Genomic DNA, 26,350 nt, shown 5'->3' on the forward strand with positions numbered 1-26,350 from the left:
TGCGTGGGGCACAAGAAGCAATGTTAGGGTAGCTAACCTGTTTGCTCCCCCATTCTTTTAATTTTTGCAGTTTATAAAGACAATGCATCTGGGTGAGCTTGACAGCCCTAGTGGGCCTTCTGTTCCCTCCTCCCACCCCCATGCAGCCAGAGCCCGCCCCGCAAGCCAGTGCGGTGCCCAAGACCCCGCGGTGCCTGCTGCAGCCGCGCCACAGTCCGGTTTTGCTGGCTGCCAAGCCAGCGCTGTCCATCGCTCAGTGCTGTTGGCCCTCTCTCCGTCTGATCCAAGCTGGAGCAGTGCAGGCCGCCCCACGGGATCAGAGCGTTCCACTGCTGGGACTCTGCTCCTCACATCCTCCTGCTGGGACCCGGCTACATTTCCAGCCAAGCCTGGCTTTAGTCTCTGCAGTGCAGCCCCAGCAGCCGGATTGGGAGGAGGAGAGCCAGCGACCACAAAGAAGACAGGAGGCCTGCAAACTTTGCACAAAAATCCGGCAAGGGGCAGAGGAGGAGGAGAAGGAGGAGGAGGGTGAGGGTGGTGGGGGGTGGGGGAGAGAGGGACGGGCCCTAGGGGCTGGGGCCGGCTGGGGGTAGGGAGGAGGGGGGGTGTTTTTTTTTTTTTTTATTTATTTATTTGCATAACTGGGCTCGGCCACTCACCGCAAGGGGCCCCGCTGGGACCAGGAGCCCTCGGCTTCTGCATTGCAACAAGCAGGGCCCCCAGCGTGCCGGGCCTTCCCCCTCCACCCCCCCCCCCCCAGAGGCCGCCCTGGACCGGCGGTCCGCAGCCACCAACCCAGCTGCAAAAAGTTTCCGAGAGGCAGGCAGAGAAGGGGGAGGAGGGCTGTTACCTCTGTTGACCGGTGATGAGTCCTTGCTTCCCCAGTGTTGAAGAATAACACCAAAGAAGCACGCCGAGGCAAGGTCAGAGTACAAATTAGAAGTTTATTAAAGGACAGCAGAAAAGACTTCTCCCGGAGGAAGAAGGGGACCCAAGAGGTGGAATCCGTGGAAGTGCGGTTGTCTCCCCTTTTTATAGTTTTGGTGATGGAATGTAGGTTGGAAGGCCCAGGGGTGGGACACAGGTGGGCCAAAGAAGTAATCTGGTCAGGAAGGACTTCTGAGTCAGCACCTTTTTGCTGGGGGCTGTTCATTAACATTTCTTTGAGGTGGACTTTGGCCTAGGGCCTTTTCGGACTTCATTAACATTCCATGAGTTGTCCTGTGTTTTCCCTGAGTCATTCTCCGCACGGCCTCCATTTTAGATTTCACTCGGCATTAGACCCGATTACCTAACTACACTGACTACCTAACTTTAAATCTGGCTTCAGGGCTACCCAGAGCGGGGAAGGGCGGCTGGGGGCCCTGGCCGCGGAGGGCGACGGAGCTCCAGAAGCCTGGGACAAGTCCCGGCAGAAGCAGGGGAAGCCGCGCTCAGGGAAAGGTGAGTGTGGGAGGCCCGGAGGAGGCGGGAGGGAAGGAGAGAGGGAGGAAGGACTGGCGAGCGGGTGGGCAGCTGGGGACCCGCGCGAGCGAGGGGAGAGGATGAGGAGGAGGAAGAGGAGGGGGAGGAGGAAGCCAGGAGCGGGAGGCGGAGGCGGTGGAGGGGGCACGCCGTGGACACCCTACCGGCCTGGACCCTCTCCGGGCCTGGAGCCACCTCTAGCCGGGGACCCGGGCCTGGGGTCGCCTACAAGGGGTCCTGGTCGCTCCCTCCTTGTGGCCCCAGGCCCCCGTCGCCAATCAAGGGGCCCCGCTGACTTGGCGGGGATTGCGGAATCTGGGTGGCAGCGAAAGGAAGGAAGAGGCGGCGAGGACGGGCGCCCAGGAGGCTGGCAGCTTCCAGGCCTCCCTTGCTGGCCCCTGGACTCGCTGGCTTTCTCCATCCCCCTCCTTGTTGCCCAGGGATGTGGAGAGCAGAGGGAGCGTGCTTCAGGTGCGGCAGTCTGGTCCCAGGCCACCCGGCGCCGCCCCCCCCCCCGTGCCCCCCCCCGTGCCCCTCCCCCCCGTGCCCCTCCCCCCCAGCCCAGACCATGCTCCCAGCTCAGCTGTGCACTTCCTGCCTGCTCCATGGAGGCCAACCCGGCAGGGAGCCTCTGCCTGGAGTTCATTGTCTAGGCCAAGGGGACGCAGGTCCCCAGGGAGCGCTGCAGCAGTCAGGAGCGCCTCTCCACGCAGTGTGCCGGGTACCCCACCCCTGGCACACTCACCTTCCACACCCTGGCCAGCTTCCTGCACCGAGTCCCCAGGGTGTGCATGTTTGTGATGAGATATGGATGTATAGGTATGCACATGCACAGCACATGCCGGCACTCCTTCTCCTTGCTTTGCTTTCTATTTACTAGAGGTCCCCAGCTCCAGGGGCCCCTGGAGAGCAGAGGCCCTGGGGAGAGGCAGTGCGAGGGCTGAGCCCCTCCCCTGCCCTTTTCCCCTAACAGGCCGCCCTCTCCTGGCCTGGCCTGCTGCTTTGTCCCAATTCCAGCCCCTCAGATGGGTGCTTAGCCGCCTGGACACACTGAGGGATGACTGAGGAACAGGATGAGAGTGGCTATATGCCTCTGGAGCCTTTAAGTCCTGAGGCCCTTGTCCTCTCCCAACTCCTTTGATGACCTCTGGCCGCAGCCCAGTTCTGCTCTGAAAAGTTCATTTCCTGAAGGCCTGCACTAGAAGGCGGTGGGGCCCCTCTCTCTTCCTGCCAGCCTTGCTCTTGGCTGGAGTGGTTGAGACTGAATCTGGCAACACGGGTGATACACTAGCCACCTCCCTCCTTCTAAAGTCCCAGGAAAGCCAGTGGCAGCCGGCCTGAAGAGATGCTCCCTGTCATCTTAGAAGAAAACCACTCAGTTCAACTTTCAGCAGTGGGACTACACCTCTATTATGCTTTGGGTAAAGTTGGTCTTACTTCTGCTCCTTGTTCTGTATCACAATTCGGAATAGCCTATTCTGTCACACAGAGGTGGGGGTACCAAGGGAAGGAAACCAGAAGAGAGACTCCCAGAACAGTAGAGGGAAGAAGGGTCGATGTTTGTCCTTTTGCTGAATAGAAGGGCACCCAGAGCTTTAAGTAATATTTGATTTCTTTTCTCTTTTCCTGGCTCATTGCTCACTCCTTCTAGAGCCACTTAAGAAGAAGATATTGGAATTGGAACTACTGGATGCAAATAGAGTTTTCTTTAAATCAGGCAGTTGATTTTGGGTTAAACTTGCAGATTTTTTTTTTTTTTTTTTTTTTTTGGTAAAGATGCAAAGCTTGCTTACCTATAACCTGGTAATGTGTCTTCAGATCTCCTTATTTTAGAAGGCAAGCCACAGAAAGGAAAGGTAGAACAGTTTGCAGTGAACAGATGGGTGGGTGTTTCAGAGTTGCTTGAACTGAATTCTAAAACCACTCTGTGGATCTCAGAGAAAGACTCAAGAATTGGTCTTTAGCCTTTCATGAAATGAGCCTTGAAATGATTTTAAATGAATCTACATGTACATGTGTGTATATGTAGCTGACAATTCAAGCAAATTGAGGAAGGAAGATAGCTAGGTGGGAGAAGACTAGTGAAGGCATTTTGATAAGTGTTGTACCAGCCACACAATCTCTCTGCAGAACCTTGGCATCGGAAGCCCCCTGATTCTTCCCATGGAGCTTTACATTTTCTAAAAGCAGCCACAACCTTTGTCTCTCACCATTTTTCCTTTTATTCAGTTTACTGGAGTGCATAGGGTGGAGATGTGGCCACTTATCAAGGGAGGAATTAAGAGAGTATATAATTTGAATAGATAAGAGTTACAGCAGGTGAGAGATTTATTGCTTTTCAAGAACTGCCCCCCTTCTTGAAAGCAATATTCAAAAGTGTGTTCTTAAGTGTGGACAGCTCCGTACCAAGTGTTTGAAATGGCAAGGTCTTCACCTTTAAAGATGCTTGAAGGTTCTTCTTAAGGAACAGTGGTGCCTTTTACATTTTAATTTATTTTATTTTGCCTCCACTGCTGTGTGTCAGGGCTAACGTGGTGGCATTGTGGACTTCCCCAGCTCCAAACATTCTGCATTGGAAGTCTCTTGACCATAATTCATAATTGATCTTGGAAATATGAAAGCCCATAGCAGGAAGGAAAGACAGAAATGTAACAGTTTTGAATGGATGCTCAGAGAGTGTGATTTGAAAGCATAGGCATTGCTGCTTTGAAAATCAATCAGACCTCAGGGGGGCTCACTTCCCACTTCGGGGACACAGCCTCCCTCTGGAGTGGGGAATTATTTGTCCCCCCAGGATGTTTGTCCTTCTTTGGAAAACCCAGATTTACCAGAGGGAGGATACCCAACAAATAGAGAAGGGGGCTGGGGTGGTAGGGCAGGGAGTGAGCAGCCTCATTGGTTTTCCAAGGCCTTGTGATTTTGTTAAAAAAAAGAAAAGATAAAAAAGAAAAAGAAAAAAAAAAACCTAACAAATCCATGAATGTTACAAAAGTCGTATTTTCTGACTTATTTTCCTACACCCCCTTTCCCCTTTTGTGAGTCCTGGTGGTGCGGCATGGTAGTTGCAATGATTTGTTCCCTTTGATAATTTTGGCCTCATTCTCCAGGCTGTTCCCATCTTGCTCACTGATGTTATTTCGGCTGATAATATCAGACGGTTTGGTAACGATTACCTCGCAGTTCCCTCTGTCCCTCAAAGTTAAGGACCCCTGTCTCCCTTTACCCTATGGCTGGCTGCTGCTGGCTTCCTCAGATCCACACAGCAACTTCTCTCATTTCTATGGAAAAGGAATACGTCTTTTTTTCCCATCCTTTTAAAAACTTTTGAATAATTTGTACTGCTGTCAGTTTTTCTCCATCTAGCAACTGCCTGTTAATTACAGTTCTTAATATTAACTAGCACTCAGGCTGTGTCCACATACCCCCACCCCAACATCCAAAACTGCCCCCAGTGACTTTTCTCTCCTTCCCTCCCCTTCTTTGTCTTCTTCTGCCAGCCTGGAGCTCCTCCAAAGTCCATTTTATAAATTTGGTAGTCTAGGGATCTGGGAACAGTGTAGCTTGCCATTGCTAGTGTTTCCATAGAAATAATTGAGATGTAATAAATAGAGGCATTCTGAGGTTACAGGTTTCTTGATTCATCTGAGACCACATACAAGTGTAAATTGTTGACATTTGTTTGGCTAAATGTACATGATCTTGCGGGAAGGGCAAAACAAATCCTTTGTACATTCCATAGCTTTCTATGTGGATTGAGGTAACTGATATTTAATCCTAATATTAATCCCCCCCAATTAAGTTACCTATTCTTAGCTTTGGAAGGGCCTGTTTCTTTCTAGAAAACATTCTTTATGTCTAATAATTGCTGTTTAGATTCTTACACCTGTTTCCTTGCTAAAACTTAATAAGCAATAAAATAAGATAACTATGTGCCTCTGGCAGGAGAATCCTGCTAACATTTAACCATAAGATGCCAAGTGTGCATTAATAATGAAAGGTGAAAAATGCTGGTGACTTAGCAGTCATAAAATAATTCCACAGAACTCGCCAGCCCTGGCAAATGTTGTGGCCTGCTACAGCGTGTTCACAGAGGAGGAGGAGGGGGAACCATGCAAGGAGGAAACTGGAGCTAGGCATCTTGGAGTCGGAAGGCTCGGGATATGGTTCAATCTAATACAAAGTTGTAATAATTGCTATGTCAGTAGCCAACTCTTCAGCTGGTGGCTGTGGAATTCTTCCCCTGATGTAGGATTTAATAGTCTGGCAATTAGATGCATTGATTTATCTTAACTGTTCATTTGGATGTGTAAATGAAAGGAACTCACCACTGAGGCCAGCGTGCAGACTTGCTGCCTGGCACTGGAAAAGACTCATTTAGGTAGCAGTGGTGGGAGAGTGTGTTTTCAAGGCAGTGTTAGGACCAGCTCCCTCTTCTTTTAACATTTCTCTCCATTTTATCAATGAAATGAAGGGAGCCTGTTCAAACACTGTTTAAAAAGACACAACAGTGTCTACTTCTGTCTGAAAAAGTAAAAGCAACCATTGCTGCCTCTGGTGCTTCGAGAGTAACATCTTTGTCTCAGGGTGACTCGACTTGGTTGCAAACTTTTGGCATGTGGTCTGTTGGATATCAGAGGAACAAAACACTTTGTCTGGGCTCTTCAGCAAAGTGTCTTTCTCTCTTCCTCTCCTCCTTCACAACATTCTAGGACTTGGAGCTACCTGTACCAGGAGCTCTGTCAAGCCCTGAGTGGGGGTGACCTCCTTTGGGTGTTAAGGCCATCATCTTGGACCTTTTGGAAGGCTGGTGGCTGGATACATCAATGATTCAGAAAGTATGTAGATTATAAACTCTCTTGAACATTAGTTCCCCCTTACTTCCTGCTCTGGGACCTGCAGTTTTCCTGAAGTGTCACTAACTTATGGCATGCAGGCATCTTAACTGTTTCAAGGTAATCTAGTGGTGGATGGCTAGGTTTCCTGATGGCCCCATCCATGTTGCAAGTTGGGTGGGTGGCTTTAGGTGCTTGCTTTTCCTGAACCCTGGCTGAAGTAAAAGTCCAAACTTGTCTATGCATGGTACACTGATGTTTGCAAAGAGTATTATCTTTATGTCTTGAAAATATTTGTATAGATATCAGGGTTTCTTCCTATCTGAGTGAGTGTCTAGGGTAATTAAAAGACAAGAGTACCTTGGAAACTCTTAGTGCCTGGTTATAATAGGTAACCTCAATAGGTGTGGTTGGGCCAATTTGTCAATTTCTGCAAATTCCCATTGGCTTGCAAGGGCGTTTTGTGTGTAGTTATATTAGTCTGTAATCAGAGTAGTTTTGAACTCAAAGTGGACTAGTGAAGCCTGTATTGGTTATATATCCCACTTGAATATTTCAGTGCTGGCTGTCAGTTCCCTTAGCCTGCTGTGGGTGCCAGGCAGGGTGAAGTGAGTGGGGGAGATAAAGATGGAAACTTTGGATTCATAGTGTACCTGCCAGGATGGGGTGGCAGCCAGCGACTGGGGTTGTACACTCAGTAAATAAAAATATTTTACTGCTTTCAAGGATCACCAATTATCTGATTGCTCTGCATGGCTGTCTTTAAGGAGAGTGCTGTTTTACCTATCTTCTTGTACAAAGGTTTGATTTTTAATGTCTTGTGAAAAGGGTTCTCTTTGTCTTGATTGATGTCAGGAATAAAAGCATGATGGTAATATCCCTTTGAAAGCTATTGTATTGTCAGCCCTGCCTGACAGTGGGAGGGCCTCCCAGTGTTATAGATTAGTGCTGTGAAAACACTGACATTTTCTTTGTTACATTGCTGTTGTTCTACTTGCAAAGTCAATTACACAATGTTGGAGCTCAGTTACCCAGTTGACTTTGGATGTAGCAGTGTCTTTCACTGTCTTCTTAAAGATATAATTTTGTATTGTTATTGTTGCTTTTTTTTCTCCTTTTCCTTTTGAACCTGCCTCCCTCCCTGGTTACCTCCCCTTCCATGTGCTAACCGCACCCCCCCACGCCCCCTCCCCATAGTCTGAATATGTGTGCAAGGCAAACACTCTGGTTTTAATTGTGACCATCCAAATTCAAAGAGCGCTACATCATTATCTCTGAATTCTTCTGCTCATTCACATCTCAGTAGCTTTTTATTGATATAGTGACTACAGCAGCCAAGATACATAAAAAACCCATCCAACGAGATTATAGTGTTGATAATCTCTTATCAAGTGGGTTGTTCTCTGGATTGGGGGTCACTAAGGTTGGCAAATTCAGAGCTTGCTTTTTAAATATTTTTCCTCCTCCCACTTCCTAGAGCCTGCAATTCGAGCTGAACCAGGTTCCCTGGTAGATGGGACCCTGGCAAACAGTTTATTATTATTATTATTATTATTATTATTATTATTATTATTATTATTGCAGATGTAGCATTCAGCTAGAGTCATTGAGTTTGGGGTTTAGGATCCTGAATGGCCTTTTGTCACGGATGGAAGTGGTCTCATAGGAGAAGCATGCAGTCCATTCTCCCACTGCAGATGACAAATCGGGTTATAAGATGTTGTTCTGAGGGGATTCCAATCTGCCTTTTTGGGCAAACTTGGACTTGGGAAGGATTTATATCCCTGTGTGAAATCTGCTACTGAATGGAAGGAAGCCTCGACATATCTAAAGCTGAAAATGGTTCCAGAGGGTGTTTTTATTTACCTGCCATCTTCACCATCCCTCCCTTCTCCAGAACATCTGAAAGTCCTGAGTTCCCTAACCTGGTCACGGAAGAGGCGGTCACCTGGAGGAGGGGCTCGCAGAACTGTCTCTCTTGCCCCACAGAACAGGGTGTAGGAGATACGCTGGTGCTGCCCGCCACCACCACAGACTGCAGATGACGGGCTCCATCAGGAAACTCCGTCCAAGGACACTAATGGTGAGCCCCCGAAGTTATTATTATGAACCACCAGACAAGAGCCTGTGTTCGCCAATAATTTGTCAGAACTAATTTTGTTTTTCTCCAATAATTGAAAATTAAGGTCTTGAAGTGAAAGCAGATGTTCATGTCATCTTCTGAATTGGGATATAAAATGGGGCTCTGTGGATGTGCTCACTAATCTAACAGCAATTTCCCTCTCCTCCATAATGGGGGTTGCTCGGCCTATGTCACCTAAGGCCAGAGATTGGGAGCTGAGAGAAGGGGCCCTGGGTGGCATTCCTTGTGCTACTTGAGGGTTTGTTTGGGAGGGAGACTGCACCAATAAAAATCTTTTTGTTTGAGCTCTGAAACTTGGGGAGTTCATTGTTGAGGATGTTCAGTCGCTGGAGACATATTTGCTGAGATAATTCAAAGCATTGTGCTGGGATAGGTAAGGGGAGCCCTGGCAGGGGGAGAGTGGCTTCCTACAGATATGTGGGTCCCCAACTGTCATGTCCTTTCGCTGTTGCATGGTGAAGCTGCTTAAAGTCACGCATTCCTGGGCCTGGATCCCAGAGACCTCTGCTCACCTGGCTGACCCAAGCAGGGGCTCAGAACTCTGTGTCTCTCCTTTTCTAAAAACTCTGTGTCTCTCCTTTTTTTAAAATGGGGGTAAAATATGTGTAATATAAAATTTACATCTTAACCATTTTTAAGTAGTATTTAGTGATGGTTGGGGGAAGGCCATCAGTTCAAACTTCAGTCTTCCAGGGCAGATGTGAAAAAACTGGCTCAGAAGATGATGTGGGGTCTCAAAAGCTCACAGTTCTTTTTCTTAGTCCAGAGTGAGAGGTGAGTCAGGTCTGCCTGCCTCTAAGAGAGAGCAGGAGCCTAGCCCCATCAGGGCCAGTGGGACTAGGGTGCCAGGGACAAGGACAGGAACTTTCTAGTGATCTGGTGACCATTCCCAGGATTAGAACATTTGCCCTCTCTTTGGGGGGTGCCATTCTTCTGGAGACTAAGCCTGGCTGGGTGTGAGCTCCCCTAGTGACCCTCATAGGCCAGATCTCGAGTGGCTCCCGCACTTGCCTGCCAGCGCCCAGGCAGCATTGACTCACCCAGCCCAGTGCACTTGGGGCAGGTTTGTCTGTGATGGGGAGAAGGGAGGAGCAGCTGTTACAGGACAGCCACCTGGCTGCCTTGATTTGTGGTGTCCTTGAAGCCCCATGTTGGGCCTGTAGTTCTGGGCTTTGCCTCAGCATGTAGTCTCCTCTCTGCCTCCTCCAAAGTGCTGGGGAACTTTTTCCTTCCCTGATTTCCCTGTAATTGAGATTTGCCCTTTCGCCACCTGGGCATGAATTATTTTGTGCAGTGTTGTCATTCCCTGTCCTGCTGTGAGGTTTATCTATTCTGTTGATCCTAATTAAATAAAACATACTGTTCACCTAACTCCTGTTGCACCAAATTTTACCTGCCTGAAAGCAGAGTGATGGCCATGTGGGCCTGGTCAGGGAGCAGGACGTTCCTGGAGATAGCGGGGGTGGGGGTGGGGTGGGGGGTGGCAGGCGAGGAGCTGTGCCCCTTGGACTGGGTGTGGTGGGAATATGGAACACCAGCAGTATACAGTGTGTTTCTGCTTCGTGAACAAGAGGTTTGGTTTTGTCCTTAGCCCCCATGTGGCTGTAGGTTTGAATTTGGGGAGGTGGGAGATAATCACCAGCTCCAGGGACTCCCCAGGGAGAGGACAAGGGAGGAGAGCAGGCTGGCAGGCTGGTGGCTGGAAGATGGAAAAAAGGGACAGTTTCCCGTCACCTGAGGTGGAGGCTGCAGAGAGCGCTGGGTTCTCTGGGGATTCGTGAGCAGTACACCTGTTCTTGGTGTCCCAAAAGAGTGTCTGCAGATGCCCTGTTCCCCCCAGAGGGACAGTGGTCAGCCAGGGCCCTGGGCATGTATATTGGGAATATTCAGGCCTTTACTGTTTTTGCCTTTGAATCTCTCAGAATCCTGAAAACCACAGAAAAGGGACCCTGGAGTTCCTTCATTCAGATGTGTGTGTGTGTGTGTGTACCTGAACACTGCTGTTCTCAGGGAGCTCTCTTTCTCTCTCTGTGCCACATCCATGCATCTTTAATTTCACACATCCATCTGCAATCTGGCTCCCACAATTTAGGTGCGTGGGTACTCGTTCCACCTGTTGGGGCCACAGAGAACCACTCAGGTTCCCAGTCCCCAAAGCAACCCTGTGGAGAGCTGGTCAGGCTGGTCCTGCCTTCCTCATGGGAGAGCACCTTGCCTGGCACAGGGCAGCCTGGGGGGGCCTCCAGGACCTCATGCTCCATAACAGATGAGGACCCAAGCTGGGATTCTGGACTACTGTGTTTAAAAATAAAAGGACTTCTGAACTGAATGAGTGAAGGTGTAAACTGTTGAGGGAATGAACTGGTTAGCAAGCGAGTAAGTGAATGAATGGTCAAGTTGTGGCTAATGAATTTCTAAGAGAAACAGCAAGTGGGTGAGCTCCCAGGCAGCACTTGGGCTCCTGTGGGTGTTACTCTCTCTCGTCTCTTCTACCCTCCTGGTCTCCCTCCGACTTTTTTCCTGCTCAGGAGGTGAGGCTGCCAGCCCTCATGCCCCAGAGCTAGGGGTGGCTTTTGCCATCCTCTTCCTTCTCAGGTGCTCCATGTGGTGAGATGGTAGTTGCTGCTCATGGGGGGCCTTTGCCCTGTATGGTCCTAGGCTTGAAAAATAGTCTTTTAAAAATGATAAAAGCAATATGAGATTTTTATATTAATTTGAAATAAAACAGAATGCTTGACTCAATAAATTCCCATCCTGCTGCTTATATTCATCCTGCCACAGAGATTCAGGGGTCAGACAGGACATCCTTAACTGGCTTGGTACTGGCCAGTGCTGGGCAGTTCAGCTACCATTGAGTGGCCTTCAGGACCCTCCTCATCTTTCAGGGAGGGTTTGCCCCAGGATTAGCACTAAGAGTGAGGGGTAGGGTCAGGAGAAGGAAGCAGGAGGGAGGAAATGGGCAGTGCTTGCAGGGAAACCTGCTGCCCAGAGTGAAAAACCAAGGCTCACTCTGAGCTGGCAGAGTGGTGCATGCTTGTGATCCCAGCAAGTTATCTCAGGAGTCTGAGGCAGGAGGATTGCAAATTTGAGGCAAGCCTTGGCATTTTAGTGATGCCCTTAACAATTTAGCCAGATCCTATCTAAAAATAAAAAAAAATAAAAATAAAAAGGGCTAGGGATGTAGCTAGGTGGAAAAGCACCTCTGCATTCAATAATCCCCAGTTCTGTAAAAAAAAAAAAAAAAAAAAAAAAAAAACGAACAACCCTATCTCCAAGGTGAGGCTCAAAATGCTTTGTTTTTCTTGTGGGGGATGGGTGTGGGTTGCAGGCAATGTGTTCCATGATCTGGGGAAAGACAGTGTCCTCTTTCAGTCTTAGTTTTCCTATCTCAAAATGGGATGGAACCAGTTGGATCAGCTGCATGTCTTATGTGCTATAGGATTTTAATTCCTGGAACACAAGAAGTGGCAAACACACAAAACTTGGGTTTTAAAATAATGCAGGCTAAGCTGGTTGCGGTAGTGCAGGCCTGTAATCTCAGCAACTCGGGAGGCTGAGGTGGGAGGATTGCAAGTTCAAAGCCAGCCTCAGCAATGGCGCGGCACTAAACAACTCAGTGAGGCCCTGTCTCTAAATAAAATATAAAATGGGGCTGGGGATGTGACTCAGAGGTTGAGTGCCCCTGAGTTTAATCCCAAGTACCCCCCCAAAAAAAGTTTCTTTTCCAAGTGCTGGGGCCACAGTGGATACATCTGAGTTGACTGCTCTAGGGCATCTGCTGCAGGGCAGCTGGGTTCTTTCTAGCCCTTTATAAGGTTTAGGGTGAGCAACAGATTAGGAGAGGCTTGAGGCTTGACGGTGATGTTTCCAGGTGTCTGAGAGGGAGAATTGGTGGTGATGGGCATCTTTGGTCCCAGCTGGGGGTGTCCCAGGCTATTTGGCTCCAGGTGTTCTGCAAAGCATTGCTGGTCATCTGGGTGCTGCTATAATCCAGTGGTGACCAGGCCAGACACATATCCATCCAGAGTCACCAGCCCTGATCCCTGTGGAGGACACATGGAGGGACAGTCAGGACCTGGCTCTTTGGGCACCATGGGGCTCTGTCTTACTCTTGTCCCCCGTTCCTCCATGAGATTCTCACAGCAGCTTTCTGATTTACTTATCTCCATTTCACAGGTGCGCAGACTGAGGCACAGAAGTCCCTTGCCCAAGGTCATACTGCTAGAAATAGCAGAGCTGGGATTTGGGGGCAGGCCTTATCTAGGTCCAGAGCCTGAGCAGTCACCACCACCTTTATTTATAACTACTCTGTGGCTGTGAAGGACAGCAGAGGCCCACCTCTGGTTTGTATGAGACAGCCATGAATAAAGACACCCAGGGGGAGCCCTACTTCCCACCCATTTGTCCATCCGTGGAGTTCTGCCTTTAGGGCTGTCCATTTTCCAATCTGGGGGGGGGATTGACATCTTAAAGAACAGTCCCGTTCTTTTCCCAGAGCACTAGCATCCTGGGTGCCCCCTTACCCAGAGCCTTTACAGTGGTACCTTTACACTAGACCTGGGTGTGTACACCTGTGTATGTCAGTTTAAACACAGATGGTGCCTCCTACTCCCTGGCTACACTGACTCTCATTTCATATTTTCACGTAGCAGAGATTTCAGTTTTGGTTGCACAATTAAGATCATTGTAAGCACTCAAAAATAAATAAATAAATAAATAACTTGACCTGGGCCCAGCATCTGGAGTCTTTGAGGAGGGGTTCCAGGTCAGTGTTTCTTTGAAAACTTTGAAAAATTCTGGGAAACTTGAATGTGCAGCCAAGGTTAAGGATTGTTGGTGAAAGAGTTAGCACCACGTGTGCATCACACATCTCCACGTTACAGCCAGAGGGGATCTATGGAGAGGATGCACCAGAATTATTGATTGTTTTAATGGAGTTGGGGATCAGACCCAGGACCTTCAGTACCCTAGGCAAGAACTGGACCACTGAGCTACATTCTCAGCCCTCTAGAACTTACAGTCATCTAGCGGTGGACATACAGTTGCTTTCTACTGTTTTGCTGTTAGTGACAGTGTTGCAGTGAGCATCCTCAGGTATCCATTTTTGTGTTCTTGTTTGAGTATTTCTTTTTTTTTTTTTCCAAAACAAAAATCAAATTTATTCAGCAGACATTTTAATTAAGAAATCCTATAAATCAGGACCACCACAAGTTCAGACACTCCGTTGCGAAGTGTACAGTCAATAGCTACATCTGGAGGATGAACAAGCCATTGAATCTTTAAAAAACTGGTTTAGCTACCTTAAAGTTTGGGGGTGGCACCTTACTAAAGCGCCATCAAGTTTCACAAGGGTAAAGCCAGCAGTTTCTCCTAGAGGAGAGTCACATTTTTAAAAGTTTCAGTCACTCACAAAGAAGAGCTGGCAGGCAGGAGGAAAATAACTGTGCATGAGGAACCACAGAGGCTCAGGCCCACCACTCCAGAGGGCCAGAACAGAGAAGAAAGGCATCCAGGGCCTTCATCCAACCCCACATAAAGGGCAGAGTAAGAAAGGTCGGCTGGGAGGACATGAGATTGTTTGTGACCGTTTCTGAGAAAGCTAATGACATGGCCAAGAGTAGCCTTGCAAGAGGAGGAGTTCTGGAAAGAGGAAAGCACAGAAAAAGCAACTAACTCTTCTCACACGTCCCTCCCTGCCTGTGTGTCCTCGGGAGACTCCAAGCGGTGGCAAAGCACAAGACAGAGCTCTTCTTGGAGAGAAAAAGACACGAAGGGTGAGTTAACTCTTGTAGGAACCCCACTGCCTCTCACTTAGAGCATAAACGTGACCTTCAACCACGGGTGGCAAGGTCAAGTCATTTAAAAGTCCACAATCAAATTTAACTCTCCCAACTTCGAAATTATGCCCCTCCCTCCCATTCCGTAAGTGGAGTCTCCCACCTCCTCCAGCCACGGATTAAGTGGCTTAAGAAAGGAGGCGATGCCAACCCACCCAATGCCAAGATTTTATATTCTTCAACCCAGAATTTCTCTGCACAGCAATTATAGCACCATTTTCAGTAAGCTCCTCCACCGGAAAATAACGAGAAAATGTATCCGTATCACTAGTTTTCAAGTATTGTTAGAAAGCTCTCGCGATTCCCGCCCCTTTCCAGCCCTATCTTTAAAACAATCCAAGCACACGATGCCCACAAGGGCTAGGTCAGGTACAAGTGGATGCAAGTAGCTGCCATAGGTCCCCCAGTTTATCCCAGGTCCTTGGCCCGGGGTGACCTGGGAAATTCTCACGCGACACGGACGTGCCTTGGTCCGTGCATTTCACCATACTTTAAGTTCTCGGACAGTACTGCCCGGGCCGGTTCCACTTCTGGGTTTAAGATCTTTCCAAGTGCCTGAGTGCAGCCTAAGCTGTCGCTCCCAGGAGTAGAGGCCCAGGCTTCAGATCAGGGTTGATGGGAGGAGGATGCAGAGTAGTACGCAGCGGCGTCCTCTTCCTTCTCCAGGGGGCCAGGGTCAGAGCAAGGCGCTCGAGGTCTGCAGGACGACGGGGTCCGGTCCGCTGCGTCCGCCACCGGGCCCAGAGGCACCCGTGGGGCTGGTGGCCGCAACCGCGGCGACGGCTCGCTGGAGCCTCCTCACTGCTTCCTTAATGAGGTTTCCCGACAGCACCAGCTGTTGCAGGAGGCGGTGGGGGTCGTCATCGCCCGCGCTTGCTCCGGCCTGGGTCCACCGTCGCTGTTGAATGCGCCGGGAGGCGCCGGCGCCACGGAGCCATCCTCGCCTGCACCGCCCGGGTAGTGCGCTGGGGCCTGAGGCGAGCTCTGCCACGCAATAGGGCGCAGCGCGACCCCGCACGCGACCGCGGTCCCCGAGGGCACAGCGTAGGGCTCCCGGGGGCGCGGGCCCCCCAGCTTCGGCCGACGCGGGTCGCAGCAGCAGAGGAACGGCCGGGAACCGGGCCTTGTCCGCCGGCAGCGCCGCCGGGGGCTGTAGCGGCGGCCCTGAGGACACGCACGGGGAGGCCGGACTGTCTTGAGTCGCGTCCAGCTGCAACGTCTGGCCGATCTGGGCCACCAGTCGGTCCACCTCGCCCGAGCCGCCCAGAGTCACCGACTGCTCCAGCAGGAGGAAGCTGTCGTCGTCCTCCTCCTCCGCCTCCGCTTCCTCGCCGGCTTCCTCTTCCTCCTCCCTCCAGCACGGCATGGCCCCCTCCCGGGCACCCGAAGCTCTGCGGGCGTCGCGGTGGCTCGGCTGCCCGCGGGTTTGGCCGGCCGCGGCACCGCCAGGCGCGGGGCGCCTGGTGGAGGCTGAAGCTGATGCCGGGGACGGGGGGATGCGGAAGCCGGGTCGGCGGGGTTGTAGCGCCGTGCGCAAGCAGCCGGGGAGCCCTTGTTTGAGTATTTCTTAGGCTGGACTCCTAGAAGTGGAATTATTGGGTCTAAGTGTATCACTCCAAAAATTTGATACTTTTTTTGTACTATGGATTGAACTCAGGGGGTACCTGGCCACTGAGCCATATCCCCAGCCCTATTTGGTATTGTGTTTGGAGACAGGGTCTCATTGAGTTGCTTAGTGCCTTGAGTTGCTGAGACTGGCTTTAAACTTGTGATCCTCCTTTCTTAGTCTTCTGAGCTGCCGGGATTACAGGCTTGCGCCACTGTGCCCAGCAATTTGGTAGATCTTTCTGAGTCACCTTGTGCAAAGGCTGTGCCGGGGAACTCTTCAACAACAGGGCCCAGGTGCATGGCACATTCCTCTGAACCCTTGCCCACCTAGGAGGTTTTCTTTCTTCTCTTTGTTTCTGTCATCCCCCACACCATTTTTGCTTTGTGCCCATCAGGCAAGCAAGACATTGCACATTGTTTTTGTTTGTACTTCTTTTATTATTATTAGCAAAGTTGACCACTTTGGTTTCATTTCTTCTCTGGGCAGCTTGGCTGCACTGGGTGCAGGGCAGGCTGCACCCAGTAGGCATCTCTTTCCTTTGGTGAGTCCTTCAGTCTTTTCCCCACCTCCCTTGCATACATCCATTCTTCCATCTAAATCCAGAGCATCTTACCAGCTGATCTTAGCCTGGACTCCCAGGAAGATGCTTGAGAACCAAGAGGAAGCCATGTTTTCAGGGAGCCCATAGACTGGAAGGGTATGAGGCCTCAATCCCCAGACCTGACAGGGCAGTCCAGCATTGAGGTCCAGGCTTAGGGCTGGGGGGTTGGGGCAGTTGGGGCAGATTCTTTTTGATAGGGGAAATCAGGCAAAGCATATGGAATGGCATTTTGTTTTGACCCTGAAGGGTGAAATCAGACCACAAGGAGCAGCTAACATCAGAAGAGCCCTCTTGGTACAGGTGCCGGCCTGTGTTCTTTACAGGCAGGGTCTCATTTAATATTGGCACTAATTGACACTTAGGTGGGGCCTCAGGCTTTCTTTTGCATGAGCAACAATGGATCTTGGAGAATCCTCAGCTGAGCATTCTTCTCATATGGATGGTCAGACTTGCCCAGAGAGATGCAAGTCAGGTGTCCAAGGTTATACAGTGACCTTGAGGCAGAACTCTGCCTAAGAGAGGGGCAAGATGTGCTGTGGGAGCTTGCTGCGGCCACTGACCCAGGCTAGGACCCACTTTGGAGACAGCCTGGAGACCCCTAAACTTCTGGAGTGTCGGGCAATTCTGAGCAGATGGGTATGGGCTCCCAACCCTGCTCCCACACACACTTGCTGTGTTACTGCTGAGTCTTAGTTTATTTTCCTCCCTCCCTGGGGAAGTGTGAGGACAACTCCATGGAGCAGTGGTGGTGCAGGCTTATAATCTCAGTGATTCAGGAGGCTGAAGCAGGAGGATTGCAAGATCAAAGCCAGCCTCCGCAACTTACTGAGGTCCTAAGCAACTCAGCAAGACCCTGTGTCAGAACAAAAAAAAATAAAAGTGCTAGGGATATGGCTCAGTGGTTAAGCATCCCTGGGCTCAACCCATAGTTCAAAACATAGAAAGAAATCTTAAGGGAGAGAGAGAGCTGTAAGTTGAGTAGCCATACAGAGGAGGGTTAGTTATTTCTTCTGGTGGGATCCCACTGCAGACTCTCCCATTCCCTCTCATCTATATCTATACTCAAAATGCAGCGCTGGAGATAATAGGCAGGAAACAACAAACTTTTAATCTGTCACCTGCTGGGTGACACCTAGCCTTCTTGGTGATGCCAGATTGTGCATCCCTCCTCATGTCCATCCTCTCACCCCCCAGAGGACTGCTGCCCATCTCAGGAGCCTCCTGGGCCAGGCACAGTGAAGCTGGTTGTGTGGGAGGGAAGGCGTATGCCCCAGAATAGGTTGCCCATGTGTCTGTGTGTGCATGAGTCCATGTGCTTGTGGCTATGTGTACTTGTATGTGAGTGTATTTGTGCTGGTGTGCTCATGTGTGCTCACACATGCATCTGTACATGTGTGCATGAGTCAATGTGAATGAATGTATATGAATGGCCTTGTGTGTCTGCAGCTGAGGGAAAGGACTTTTGTCATTACTTGCCCGGTTCAGAATCTCAGTACAGGGGCTGTGTTACTTTGGGTACAGTTTGTACCAAAAGTTTGAACTCCTAGGCTCATAGGTTTTCACCTGGGAGAATGCACATGGGTGAATTTACTTTATATGCATTCATTAAAATAATTGGAGCATCTTCCGTGTGTGGAGCACTGTGCTAGACTCAGTCCTATAAAAACAAAGAAGCAAGTTCTTTCTTCTAAGAATCAGTTGACCATTTATAAATCTGTGGTCGTGAGGGTGGTTAAAAAGTATTTTCTATGGCCAAATGCATTTGGCAAACACTGGAATAAACAATTAAAAAGTTTTTTAAACCTTTAGGTCTTCTCTGAGCCTTTAAAATGCTAATGTAGGACTCAGATATTTTTAGTAGTTTGTAATTTCCAAACTTATTAGATTACTCTTTGTGGAGTCCTCTTATCTTGGACACAGTTTGGGTTTCAAGGCTTTTAGAGTTGACATTATTTACTGGCTCTTCATTTGTTCATTCATTCAGCCCAAGTGTTTACTGAGCACCTATTATATGCCAGGTATGCTCAAGGTGTTGAAGCTCCACAGGTGAGAAGACAGAAGTGTATTCTAGTAAAATTGAGTGGCCCATCTACAAGTATATGGGTCCATTCATCCTGAAAAGCCAATCCTGGAATAGGCAGGGAATGGTGTGGGAGGCTTTCTGGTTAAGGCCATCCTGGAGGTGACGCTTGAGCTCAAATGACAGGGGGGTTCATGAGGGGATTTATGGACCCAAAAGTCTTTGCAGTTGATGATTCGGAGGGCCTGGAAGGGGCTGGGGGATTTTGGGAAAGTCTGGAGAGAGGGCTCTCTGAATCTTGTCCTCACATTCTGGGAGCACCTGCTACCAACTCAGTACCCTTTTGGTTTCCCTGGTGCAGTCCAGAAACCAGAGAGAGGCTTCCCCTGGTGTTGAGTCAGTTAAACAGGATTGTTGAAGGCATGGGTGCTTCAGGGTTCCAATCTTGTCCTAGGAACCTCAGTGGCTTGGCCCATTTCTCTGCCCTAGACCTATCTCGTTGTAACTCTCACCATGAAAGGAGGAGGATGACTCCTCCCTGGGCCTGCCTGCTGTGCACACCACCTGGCCAAGCACCATACTTGTGTGCCCACGCCATGTCCCCAGCGCCTGGCACTGGACTCACATTCCCCACACCCCCCATCTGACAGATGGGGGAATGAGTCCAGGAGGCTCCTCAGACCATTTCCGGAGAGGCCCGGCCCAGAATCCAACCCTTTTCCAAGCCAGGCTGTGACCTGAGGCTGGTGGTGTGTGTGGGGCTGCACCTCAGTGTTGGGGACAACAGAGATTTCCAGGACGGGATAGCTGAGGCCCCTTAAAGCCTCCTGGCGCCTGTCTGCAGAGTGGCCCTGTAGGGTTTGGGTCCTGAGAGAAGAGCAGGAAGAGTGAGCGGGTGGGAAGTGGGGTAGGAGGAGGGGGATGGAGAAGCCGCGGGGGAGGGGAAGCGGGCGAGGGTGGGAGAGGGCGCAGAGCTGGGGTGGGGTGGGGTAGGCAGTTGGGTAGAAGTTGGGGGGAGGGCGGTGGCGATGAGACAGAGTTGGGTAAGGCAGGGGAGGGAGCCTGGGGGCTCTTCCCGCCCCTCCACCTGGGTGACCCCAGCTGGTGCTTGGGAATGCTGCTCCTCCTGGGCCCTTGTCTGCCCAGCTCTCGGGGGGCAGCCCAGGACCTCTTTGAGGCTGCTGTCCTGGGAACGCATCGGGCCGCCCCCCGCCCGGGTGGACTCCAAGGCTGCAATAACTCAGGGCCAGGTTTGGGCACAAAGCAGCAGTGGCAGGTGTCTGGCTGGGAAGGCGCAGGCTGCGTCACTGGCTCGCTCGCTCGCACTGCCCTGGTGGGGCTGGCTTGTTCCGTGCCGCGGGGCCGCCTGCTCCTCAGAGTCTGGCGCCCCCAAAACTGCGGAGTCCCAGGCCCTGCGCTGAGGGGCACCTACCAAAGGGCATCTCACCCTCAGCTGGGCACCGGTTGGTGGGCTGACGCCCCCCGCTGGCCAGATGTTCGCCTTGGGGGCGCCCTGGGGTCTCTGAGCAATGATTGGCCCTCAGATTTGGGGAGGAGTTAAAGGAGGCATGGAGTGCAGCCTGGACCCTCCGAATGTATGGCAATAAAAATAAATGCACTTTCCAGGTCCTAGGGACTGTTCTGCGCACTCACTTCATTCATTCCTTAACATGCGCTTCACAGTATCTATGAGTAAGGCCATGATTATCCCCGTTTTTCAGATGAGGAAACTAAGGCACAGCTAGGACCAGATAGGATCCGAATATAGGCCTCTCTGACTCCAGAACCGTGTCCTCCCTGTAGGGTGTCCAGGCATGCATGGATGGCCTGGGCATCTGGGCATGGGGGCCGTTCTGAGTGCATTTGCACATGTCCAAGAAATTAAAGATAGGTTAGCAGGCAGATCGTAGTCATTCTGGGTTTGCCATTTCAAATTCATTCACAGGCTCCTTCCTCTGAAGGATATTCTGAGTCCGGGCCAGGCCTTTTGCTTTTGTGGGGTCTCTCTACCTTGGGGGAGTGCTAAGAGCCAAGTATATGATGCATGGCATTTTTAGTCTAAAGGTGACGCCAGCTAGCCATTGAGATGATATGATTATGTTAAGATTTGCATTCATATGGATATTGGACTCCTGCTGTTCACCTAGGCCGGCTACGGGACTCCTGGAGAGTTCCCATTGGTTGGGGAAGTACAGTAGGAGGGAGTTCCGGGGGAGGAGCTCTCTCTGAGGGTCCGGGAGGAGGCCGCATGGGTGGAAAAAATCTTCCCGGGCGCGTACCGGACATTGGCGGCAGTTTCAAAAAATAAACTTTGTTCCTGCTTGAGTGGCTCGTGATTTTGTGCCCAGCCAGACTGTGGCAACTGGTGGCCCGTACGGGGAACGCCTGAAGCTTGGAGGTGAGTAAAATTGCTCGCCCCTGAGGGAAGGCAACAAAATGGGTGACCATTTCAAAAAACAATGTGTTCTCGTTTTGATTTATCTTGTTTTTGTTTCAAGCTGCCTATCCCTAGAATTTTCTCAGGCAAACTGGGAAAATTGGTTGGCTCAAGGTTTGAAGTTATTCGGCCCTGAGAAAGAGAAAATTGATACAACTATTCTTTGTTCGGTTTTTGTTTCATTCTGTTTCGGTTTTGTTTTATGCTATCTTATTGGGTTGTGTTACCTTTATAGTAGATTAGAAACTAGTAAAAAACAAACCGAAAGACTGTTAAGTAAATTGTTAGAGGTCCAGACTATGGTAGAAAACATGTTAGGTCAAGCGAAAGAGAAGGTCTCTCAAGCTAGTCAGACAGAGGAAGATTTGAAGAAAGAAAGCTTAGAGGAAAAACAACCATCAGGCGGGGAATTACAACAGGAGGCTGCTACTAACCCCGTTCTGTCACCAGAGGGCGTAATTCAACCAACAGCTCCATCTACAGCTGAGCGGCCCTCAACTCCCGTAGTTGATGGACGGAATCCTGAGGCAGGACCCCAAAGATTAGCATGCCCTGTACTTGAGCAGGCAGGAGGGTAACGAATTCACCGTGCTTTAGATTTCAAAACAGTGAAGCAATTAAAGGAGGCTGTAACAACCTACAGGCCGCAAGCACCCTTCACTGTGAGCATGGTCGAATCCATTACCAACTTAGACATGACGCCAGCAGATTGGGCTAACATGTGTCGATCTGTGCTAAATGGAGGACAATATTTGTTATGGAAGGTTGCCAATGAGGAATTTTGCATGGAGACAGCTAGGCGAAATGCAACAGCCGGTTACCCTCAAAGAAATCTAGAGATGTTATTAGGAAAAGGACCTTATGAGGGTCAACGGCAACAAATTGAATATGATCCTGGCGTATACGCACAAATTGCTGCAGACGCAGTTAGGACATGGAAAACTTTACAGGGGCATGGAGATTTACAAGGACAATTATCTAAGGTAATACAAGGAGCTAATGAACCTTACACTGAATTTGTAGATAGGCTTATTCAGACAGCATCTAGAGTATTTGGAGATACAGAACAGGCAATGCCATTTATAAAACAACTGGCTTATGACCAAGCAAATCGTTGCTGCAGAGAGGTCATCAGACCATGGAAACATGAAGATTTAAACACATATATTAAATTATGTAGAGACATTAATGAACAAGGGCAAGTCTTAGCAGCAGTACAACAGGCTTTAGATGCCAGGCCAAAAACATGCTATAATTGTGATCAAACAGGACATTTTAAAAGGAGTTGCCCCATAGGAGGAGGGTTTAACAAGGCTAGGTATCAAAGGAATAGAATACCGGGTATTTGCCCACGATGCCGTAGAGGGAAACATTGGGCTAATGAATGCCGTTCTCAAACCACCATAGAAGGTATTCCATTATCAAAAAACAGACAAGGACCAAGTGTTTACCCACGATATCGTGGAGAAAGACATCAGGCTCCATTGCCAGAAAACGGAATGGAGGGCCCAATGCTCCGGGGCCCAAAACCACAAATATACGGGGCAGTGGAGGAACCCAGCAACACCATCAAGGTAGTGCCCAGGACGCATTATCCATTAAATCCCTCATCAGACAAACTAGAGGGAGCGCAGGGTTGGACATCTGCGCCTCTGCCAGAGCAGTACTAACTCCAGAGATGGGAGTTCAAATCATTCCCACAGGAGTAAAAGGACCTCTTCCCCAAGGAACAGTAGGCTTATTATTGGGACGCAGTTCTTCAACACTAAAAGGACTTATGATAAGTCCTGGGGTAATTGATCCCGATTATGAAGGTGAAATAAAAATTATAGCTAGTTCTCCAAGAGGTATATCAGTAATTTCACCAGGAGATAGAATAGCACAGTTATTAATAATACCCAGCCTACATGATAAATTTTCCAGTCGTACTGTAGAAAGAGGTTCCAGGGGATTAGGCTCCACAGGTGTAGATTGGGCTATGCTGTCTTTAAATCTAGATTCTCGCCCAATGCTAAAACTAAATATTCAAGGACATGACTTTAATGGGCTACTTGATACAGGTGCAGACCTTAGCATAATATCTCGTCAAGAATGGCCAAAACACTGGCCATTACAACAAGCCACTCAAACGCTTCGAGGCCTAGGAGTGGCAACTAATCCCCATAGAAGTGCAATGGTATTAGATTGGAAGGATCCTGAAGGATGTGAAGGAACTATACAGCCCTATGTATTGGATCATCTTCCTATAAATTTATGGGGACGAGATGTCCTAGATCAATTAGGTTTGACATTAACAAATAACATCAATCCTAATGCGCCCACTACTAGGGCTAGACAAGGCTTTAGGAAAGAAGAAAAATTAAGAGAACAAGAACAAGGTATGACAGCACCAATTCAAATAGATCAAAAAACAAATAGACATGGATTGGGTTTTCAGAAAGGGCCACTGAGACAATCAAAATTACTTGGAAATCAGAAAGACCAGTGTGGGTTCCTCAGTGGCCCCTGACTAAAGAAAAGATACAAATAGCCCATGACCTGGTCAAACAACAATTAGCGGAGGGACATATACAACCTTCCGTATCTCCCCATAATACTCCCATTTTTGTCATTAAAAAGAAATCTGGTAAATGGAGATTATTACAAGATTTAAGAGCCATTAATAATGAGATGGTTATTATGGGACCTGCTCAATCAGGGATTCCCCAATTGTCTGCTTTACCAAAAACCTGGTATGTTTTAGCTATAGATATTAAAGATTGTTTTTTTTCAATTCCAATTCATCCCGAGGATAGTCCACATTTTGCATTTACTATCCCTGCACTAAATCATGAAGGTCCTGATCAGAGATATGAATGGAAAGTACTCCCTCAAGGGATGGCTAATAGTCCAACTATGTGTCAAATTTATGTTAACAAAGCAATCCAGCCACTTAGAAATCAAAATCCTGAACTACAAATATTTCACTATATGGATGATGTGTTATTGGCACATAAAGATAAAAACACATTGCTAGAATGTTATGCCACACTTACAAACTTATTAAAAAATTATAATCTAGAGATAGCAATAGATAAAGTACAATTAAATTTTCCAATTAATTATTTAGGAGTTCTGTTATCCTCAACCATGGTCCGTCCACCAAAAATTCAAATACGAGTAGATCAACTCAAATCACTTAACGACTTTCAAAAGTTATTGGGAGACATAAATTGGATAAGGCCTTATCTAGGTATACCAACAGGAGAGTTGGGACCTTTATTTGATATTCTAAAAGGTCCATCAGATCCAAATTCACCCCGCATGTTAACTCCTAAAGCAAGAAAGGCATTAAAAATTATTGAAACATATATGGAAAATATGCATTTGGATAGAATTGATATAAGTTTGCCTTTATTATTTATTGTACTACCAACAAAAAATATACCTACAGGAGTATTCTGGCAAGAAGGTCCATTATTGTGGATCCATTTATCTTATTCTCCTAATACTATTCTTACTAGGTATCCTGAGGCTGTAGGACAATTAATACTCAAAGGAATAAAAGCAGCGAAGGGAGTGTTTGGAATTTCTCCCAATAAAATTATTACTCCATATACTATGGATCAAATTGATGAGTTAGCTAATGAGTTAAATACTTGGGCAATAATCATGTGTAAATCTAATGTTACATTTGATAATCATTTACCATCTAATCCTTTGTTGTCTTTTTGGTCTAAACATCCTGTAGTTTTTCCTAAAATGACAAGAAAAACACCTATCATGAATGCTCCAAATATTTTCACTGATGGGTCAAATAATGGTACAGCAGCAGTAGTTACCCCTGATCAAACTTTTACATTTTTAGTACCCAAACAATCAGCTCAAAAGGTAGAGCTTAATGCAGTATTACAAGCTTTTATGATGTTTAAAAATTCTGTATTTAATTTATTTTCTGATAGTCAGTATGTAGTTAATGCTATAGTATCCCTTGAAGATGCTGGTAGGATTTCCCCTTCTTCTACTGTTTTCTCTTTGTTTTCTACTATACAAAGTCTAATCTGGGACAGAAAAGATCCATTCTTTATAGGACATATCAGGGCACATACAGGATTGCCTGGAGCCCTTAGTTTGGGCAATGAGTTAGCAGATAAAACTACACATGACATACATATTTTCTCCACAATAGAAGAAGCTATAAATTTTCATAAAAGGTTCCATGTCAATACTAATACTTTACAAAAGCGTTTTAAAATAACTAAAGAACAAGCCCGACATATAATAAAACAATGTCAAAATTGTGTGACATTTTTACCACAAGTTAATCTTGGAGTCAATCCTAGAGGACTGATACCTAACCATATTTGGCAGATGGACGTCACACACTTGCCAGAATTTGGAAAATTAAAATATTTACATGTTACAGTTGATACTTCTTCCGGATTTCTGATGGGCTCCCTTCATGCTGGAGAAAAAACTAAAGATGTTATAGCTCATTGCTTACAAAATTTTGCCACTGTGGGCGTTCCAAAACAGTTAAAAACCAATAATGGTCCTGGTTATACGTCCACCTCTTTTAAACAATTTTGCTCATCATTTGGCATTACTCACATAACAGGAATTCCATACAATCCACAAGGACAAGGCATAGTTGAAAGAGCTCATCAAACTATTAAAATGTACTTATTGAAACAAAAGGAGGGAATTGGAAAGGGGTATATATCCCCCAAAGATAAACTTAAAATAACCCTTTTTACTCTAAACTTTTTAAATTTGAATTCATCAGGGCTTAGTGCTGCGGAAAGACATTTGTATCCAAAAAATGTACATAAGCCTAAGGTACTTTGGAAAGATATTCTAACAGGACAATGGAAAGGTCCTGACCCAGTGATAGTCTGGAGTCGGGGCTCTGTTTGTGTTTTTCCACAGGAAGAACAGCAGCCAATTTGGATTCCAGAAAGACTAACTAAAACAGCTCCTACAGACCAAAAGGAAGATGATTCCACTCAAATCCATAACAGCTGATATCCAGATCTCCAGCTTGGCTATTCTTACATCTGTGACAGTGATTAACCAGGATGTTTTTTTCAATATCTATTTTATTATTGCTTTTTCCCACATCATAAAGTTCTATTTTATTTTTGAGCTCATACAGACCTAGGTTAATGTTTTTTCTGATCAGTTTTATATTTTGACTGTGGAGTTTTTGAACATTGCAATGGAGATTTCACCTAGGTAAAGCTACAAGGCCTTTACTATTGTCTTATGTGTTATATATTACGTGTGCACACTTCTGTTTTGTGTTGTATGTCTGTATGTGCGTATGTCCATGTATCACATATGAGGGGCGCTCATGCACATGGATCCAAAAAATTTTTGTTTATTATTATTCACGTGATTTTAATAGTTTAATTTAATTTGGGTAAAC

At 47.9% G+C, this 26,350-nt stretch overlaps 1 protein-coding gene and 2 long non-coding RNA genes across 3 annotated transcripts in view; 2 read left to right on the plus strand and 1 right to left on the minus strand.

Moving 5' to 3' along the window:
• The first annotated feature begins 874 nt into the window (after window positions 1–874).
• LOC139704386 (uncharacterized) lies at window positions 875–8,272 on the plus strand. The gene is made up of 3 exons (XR_011706311.1): window positions 875–1,007; window positions 1,331–1,443; window positions 8,194–8,272. It is a non-coding gene; the product is annotated as an uncharacterized lncRNA (long non-coding RNA).
• Window positions 8,273–8,295: 23 nt separating this feature from the next.
• LOC139704387 (uncharacterized) overlaps window positions 8,296–26,350 on the plus strand; it is a 63,783-nt gene continuing 45,728 nt past the window's right edge. The window contains exon 1 of the long non-coding RNA XR_011706312.1: window positions 8,296–8,379. This is a non-coding gene — a long non-coding RNA (uncharacterized lncRNA). The remainder of the gene's footprint in view (window positions 8,380–26,350) is intronic.
• On the minus strand, window positions 14,953–15,642 carry LOC139704384 (GSK-3-binding protein FRAT2-like). The gene has a single exon (XM_071607279.1). It carries the CDS (start codon window positions 15,640–15,642, stop codon window positions 14,953–14,955), a length of 690 nt encoding a protein of 229 aa, XP_071463380.1.

Source organism: Marmota flaviventris, unplaced genomic scaffold (genome assembly GCF_047511675.1).
Source record: "Marmota flaviventris isolate mMarFla1 unplaced genomic scaffold, mMarFla1.hap1 Scaffold_55, whole genome shotgun sequence".
In the NCBI taxonomy this organism is placed as follows: Eukaryota; Metazoa; Chordata; class Mammalia; order Rodentia; family Sciuridae; genus Marmota; species Marmota flaviventris.